This window comes from Coffea arabica, chromosome 2e, assembly GCF_036785885.1.
Source record: "Coffea arabica cultivar ET-39 chromosome 2e, Coffea Arabica ET-39 HiFi, whole genome shotgun sequence".
NCBI lineage: Eukaryota > Viridiplantae > Streptophyta > Magnoliopsida > Gentianales > Rubiaceae > Coffea > Coffea arabica.
Window position 1 is genome coordinate 13431488 of NC_092313.1, and position 6222 is coordinate 13437709.

General features: G+C 35.1%; 1 protein-coding gene across 1 annotated transcript; it reads right to left on the reverse strand.

The window, feature by feature from the left end:
* Positions 1–2675: 2675 nt before the first annotated feature.
* LOC113733482 (cyclic dof factor 4-like) lies at positions 2676–3600 on the reverse strand. Its single transcript, XM_027259851.2, has one exon. It carries the CDS (start codon positions 3262–3264, stop codon positions 2749–2751), a length of 516 nt encoding a protein of 171 aa, XP_027115652.1. The 5' UTR covers positions 3265–3600; the 3' UTR covers positions 2676–2748.
* Positions 3601–6222: the final 2622 nt, after the last annotated feature.

A 6222-nucleotide genomic window follows, 5' to 3' on the forward strand; every position in this document is an offset into this window, starting at 1 on the left:
TAAACTTTTGCCTCTAACTAATGACTGACAAATTCTGAAATGAAGGAAACTTCTTTAAGCTTTATCAACTTATTAACTAATTGACCACTTACATAATAAGATAATTTTTACGTACTTCGAAGCATGATTAGGGTAAGCGTTTAGACATATTAAACTGATCAATTAATCTTCCTTTTCATTGAAAAAAAAAATAATATCATGCATATCGTAAACCTACCCGGATCACTCGTCCAAAATATGCTATACTCAACGAATGATCTGTGCCCCTATATAACACGTCGACCAAAAGAGCGTAAAGGTGGAAAGTTGAGTGGTTGGGAGAAAATTTTCACGAAAGTGTGAAGAAGGACACTTTTCACGAAAGCAAAAGGCATTTGATAAAGTTAGACACTAGCTTCTTGTTAGCTTAGGAAAGAGATATTTTATCAAGGAGGTCTTGATCTAATAATTAAGATTGAGATTTTAAGAATTAAAAGTTTCAAATTCAACTTTTCCATCCCCTTTCCACTTCTTAAGTCCAACCCCTCTCTTGTTTCCAAAAAAAAAAAATTTTGAAAAAAGAGAGATTAGAAAAAAAAAAAAAAAAAAAAAAAAAGGGGACACTCCCCATTGTATTAGTTATCAGATCAATATTGCTCTCAAGTCCTCAGTTTTTGTAGTGATGTAAACATATTCTACAAGAAAATTTGATACTAAAGTGCATGTGTTCAGCACGAGAATCCTTGTGAGAATTCTCTGAGTGTGTGCTCTTGGATCAGATTCCGTTAATATGCTTTCTTTCAAGTCTTAAATTGCAACCAAATAAAGATTGGGAGACGACTCCACAAACTGCAATTATTTTATAGCAAAATTCTTTGATTACATTTCGAATAATCTCAAGGTGTGGTCCTAGCCGTTCAATATTGAGGAAAGAATTATGGCTTTTAACTCGACATGCACTCTTTTTTGGTTCTTTGTCCCTTTCCTTCCTCTCCCTCACATCATTGCACCAAATGGTTAATACCTATAAAGATAAAGTTCATGACTAAAAAGATCTCACAATGTTATTTCCTTTCTTCTTTTTCCATTATTATTATTTTTTTATTTTTTTTTGGTGAGGTAAGGGGTGGGACTTTAAAGTGTAGAAAGAGCATATTACCATTTCCATTTTTTTTTAATTCATTCGCAATTGCTGGTTTTCTTGTTGGAGAGTAACAAAACGAAATTAAATGAGACAGGTTTTTTTTTTTTTAGCAGCAAAAGCATACGTATTAGAAAGACAGATTCATTTTTCCCCTCTGACGATAGGTAAAACGCTTTAGAAAAGGAAAACTTTCTCTCCCTTTTTATCTATGGTTTTGTACATAATCATGAGGAGATTCAAATTGAGGTCTTATAGCGGCATATTATAAACATTAATTTAATTTGATAAGCCAGCCGCAATGAACCCTTTAACCTAGCTCCTATATATATATACTCTCTCTATGTCCTCATAAAATCAAAGACTGTTGCAATCCCAAAATGATAATTTATGCACACCTTTGGTGAAATGGATTGAAACTGGAATAAAAACGTATAAATTAAATAACTCAAATTGATTGAGCAAATAGTATACTCTAAAAATTGGAGTAAATACTAGGTCAGTTTTTTAGTACTTATAAAAACCTTTTTTGGTACTTACAAAGACCTGCATGTTTGGTACGACTCTATTAGGTCACTTTTTTATTTTTCAAAAGACAACTTTAATTCGTTTATCGAGGTCAAAGCTTTTTCCCAACGGTAATTTGAACAATCATGTATCCAGTCACAAAAAGAGTTAAGTTGTTACGTCAAATTGCACCTAATAGCAGCAAGTCATCATATCTAGCCCCCATTAGTTGCAAAAAAAAATTTCTCTTTGGCAAAGGATAAAGAAAGACTAAATGGATTACACATCTATCTAACATACTCTTGTTGTTTTGGTATTTTATGGGTATATATCTTTGTTTTTTCTTGTAATCCAAGTGGGAAGTTTGGCATGAGCACTACAGTTCTATCTTTGTTAATAGAAAATTTTGAATGAACAAAGAAAACCTGTTACCTAAACTGATCTAGTTCAAGAACAAAGGAACAAAGCAAGATGTGTAATAATCTTGCATCCCCCTAATTAGAATTTTAAATATACTATAAACTGTATTAACTAAAAGTTATGTAAGGATGTGTGAGACATTTAATATACCAATCAAAATCAAAGTTGCATAGTTTTAACATTTTCTAATCAGACCATGGCAAGGAAAGAACAAGAAAGGAAACATCTAGGTCAGGAAAATTAATACCATCTACCCATAGTACTGTTGATTGTCAACTTGCTACAATTCATTCATTAGAGCTCCTTAGTTTATCTTCCAATCTGTTGAAACCATGAGCAAATTTCAGTTATTTAATGCAAGTTTTGTCAGAGTGGTAGTGTGTCAATGTTTATATGTTCTCTTTTGCTTTCCTTCACTGTTTTTTTCCTATGAAACCCTTTAATTAGATGACAACGATGTTTTGTTTTCATGTTATTTTTGGAGGATTAGATCACTGATTAGTCCAATTTTTGGCAGTACTGACCTAAAAAATTAATTTGGAATATTGGATAGCGCTGTGGAACATTTCAACTAAGTACGATTGCTGAATTATTAAAAAAGTAAAGACAGCTTGTATCGACAAGAAGCTAAGCAACTAGCAAATATTTTTTTTCCTTTTTTCTCGTGTTTCGATCATTTTCTTATTTTCTTGGAGGATAATTCAACTACAAGACAAAGTAGAAGATGAACAAGGTTGACTATTTGATGATGTACTGCTCCTCCTCCTCTTCGCCGGAAAAATGTGCTGAAAGTCGCCGTGCTCTGATGCCACGTGCCACTCCTCCACCACCCCATGATGATGATCAAACTCAAACTGGTGCACCCCAGAAGCATCATCAAACAAGCTGCAACCATCTGATAAACCAGCCACGAATCCACGGCCCGGAGGCTTAGACTTCCGGCGACCGGCACCAACGGGCACGTTTCGAAGGGCCCCGCCAGCCGTCCAATACCTCTGGCAATTCTTGCAAAAGTGTCTTGGCTGGTTAACATTGTAATTGTTGAAATAACAAAACTTGGTTTCCATGCTTTTGCATCTAGGACATGGTATGATCTTGTCTGGCCTTTTTTCTACCGTTTGTTGTTCTTCTCCTTTGTTTCCTTCATCTTTGGCTTGTCTAACTTGCACTGCAATTGTTGCTCCAAATAGCTTGATCCCACCACCGCTCTCAGCCATATGAATGTTTGTGTGTGTGTGATTCAGCGAGTGTGTATGAGAGAGAGAGATGTAAGAGGGATGAGAAGGGAGAGATGAGAGAGAGAGAGAGAGTTAGAGGAAGAGGTGGAGAGTTAGATGGTATGTCCTATGTTTTTTGTCTAGGACAAAGGAACAATCACTTAGGTTTGAGGGGTGAGGGAGTTCGGAGATTGCATATATAGATGGTTCATGTAATCTACAAAAAGATATGCTCTCAAAAAAGCAAAAAGTGAAGGATGTCATGGAATGCAAATAAGGAGAGACAGATGAAAAGGGTAATACAAGAACATAAAACTCCACGTATACTTGAAAAGACATTTTTAGTAGAGTACACATGCACACATAGAGAGACATATATATATATATATTATGTGACATTATGTACATGTATCTGTATTGTATGCCATAGACGAACAGGCATACAATTTACAAGAGGGAGGTTGATGGGTTGGGGTTGGTTTTTGCTACTTGTCTGCAGGATAGATCGAGTAAATTTTTGGGTTGATGGGAATAAGTAGTGGAGGCTTAATGAGCCACATATATATATATATATATAGCAAAAGTACTCTCTTTGCTCAAAATGAAAAAAAAAAAGTTGTGATATTGAATAGTTAAATATCCAATTATTGATTAACCTAGTGATTTATGTTTTTCATTAATTTTCGTGTTATAAGACATCACAACAATTAATCTCGTCAAATGCAAGAAGGTAAATCTAATATTAAACTCCCAAAATTATCTTATACCCCATAAATCAAAACTACATATTGTCCTATACCGACTTTGATGGAGCTTGGTATTTTATTTTAATGTATTATTATTTACGGATCGAAAAGTTCATAAATAGACCAAAGGAAACGTAAAAATTCATGTACAGATAATGAGAGCCGCCAGAAGAAACCAAGGTGGGGCCGGGCGGAAAAAAGTTGATGCTGAGCCTTTTTGTCCACGTCATCATCTTGTTTTGTTGAAAGTCTCTCCAGGTGGGCCGCGCACCCGGGTTAGGTTGTGTCTAAAAAAGTATCTGAAAGTGGGAGCATAAAGATAAAAGAGGTAAAGCTAAAAGTTCAAAGTTCAAAGTTCATTCGATTTGATTAATTTAATTGATTATCCACACAATTATACGCTAACACATATTTATCCATATATATATGTATATGTATATAAGAAGTACAATTTGGTTTGGTTTGGCTTTGTATAGATGATCAAGATTAAAATTGTGTCGACACATCACCATCATGAGCTTTTAAACTTAACCATGAAACTCCAAGAACATGAAGAAGGATTGGAAAATGAAATATTTACATGTGCATGGTGCAGAAGCACGGATTCTTTTCTGAAAAAAAAAAAAAAAAGCCTAATTCTTCTTTGTACGAATATTAAATAGATGGAACAACAGCACTTGTTTCACTTTGAATTATTATATAGGGCATATTGAGGAAGACCCACAACAGTTTCTGTCTTGGCTGGAATGATAGAAATTGACTTGGGCTTCTTCTTCTTCTTTTTTTCCGTCTTGCACTTTTTGTTAGCTTTTTAGATAAGCATGTTGAAACAATCCAACTGTACAAGAATTTTCATTGTTTAATAGTTTTTGGAATTTGACATCTTCTTTTTCTTTTCCTTTTGTTCTTCTATTTTTTTTAGGTAACACTTTGCTGGATCTTGGCATGAATTTGTGTAGATTGATTTGAGCTCTATCTCTGTCTCTCTCTTTCTCGTCATCCCTCCTCCCTCTTCCTACTTCCAACTTCCTACTTCCTACGTCCGCCCCGATTTGTTAGGGATTTCAGTGTATATCCAACGAATATGGTTGTGCTTGAGTGTGGCAAAACAGGGATTTGAAAGTTTTATTTCTTTTTTTCAGGGCTTTGAAAGTTTATGGGGGTAAACTTGTAAGAGTAATTTATAGGGGTGGCTTTTTGGTTTTCATTAGTTTTCAGGGCGAGAAAATGTAATTTTACCATGTTATAATTGCAAACTGGAACTTTCAAATGTAAAGTTCAACAAATGCCTAAAATCTTGTACTTTTGCCTTCTTGAATTTGCAATCACATAGGAAAACGGAAAAAGTAAACGCTACTGTTTGACGGAAAGTGTCATTTTACCAACCAGAAGGGAAAAAGAACGAATGCTTTATTAACGTACTTCTATCTTTATTTCACGAAAAGGTAAGGTAAAGTGATAGTAGACATTTCGGCAAAATCGTTTTTCCTTTGCGTGAGAAATTAAATAGTAATAAAAAAAGAATAAGAAATTTTTAATACTTTATTTAATTAACACCTTACTTGGTGAGAAAGCAAAAGTCCGCTTGAGGTAGACCATATTTCTACATTTTAGAGGTTATCTCATTATGTTGGATTCTCATTGCTGGTTGAGTAGCAATCATCCAATTAACTTTTTACTTTTCAAATGCAATATTTTTTTCCACAGCTAATTCCCTATTTATGCGTTTCCTTATGTAAGCTCTCGTTTGAATCCATTGGTAACACAAAATGCAGAGGAAAGAAAATTAAAGGTTCTTATGAGTCAGATTTTTTAGAGGTATTTTTTCAATTAAATTTTACTATAACTTTATATATTAAAAACTTTCGCTGTAGATGTATATTGGGGTATTTTTAATATTTAAAAATTTATTAGGTATTTTTAATATTTTCGCTTGCTTCTCTATCACGACCACTTACCACCCTCTCTCTCATTCCCTCTCCTAGCCACCACTAGCAAGCTGGAGCACCGCCCCACCCCCACCTCCACTCCCCATCAAATCTGGTCGGGTACAAGAAGGGGAAGGGGTAGAGGAAAGGGGAGGGGAGGGAGGGGAAAGAAGAAGAGGGAGGAGAGGGAAGTGTAGGCGGTGGAGGTTGGGCCAGTGGAAGCATCGACGGTGGTTTCGAAGAGAGAAGGGAAGGGTGGCAGCGGGGAAGGAGGAGAGAGAAGC

Bases quoted from the DNA above. Each gene is read 5' to 3' on its own strand.
- LOC113733482 (XM_027259851.2), bottom strand. From the start codon at position 3,264: ATGGCTGAGAGCGGTGGTGGGATCAAGCTATTTGGAGCAACAATTGCA.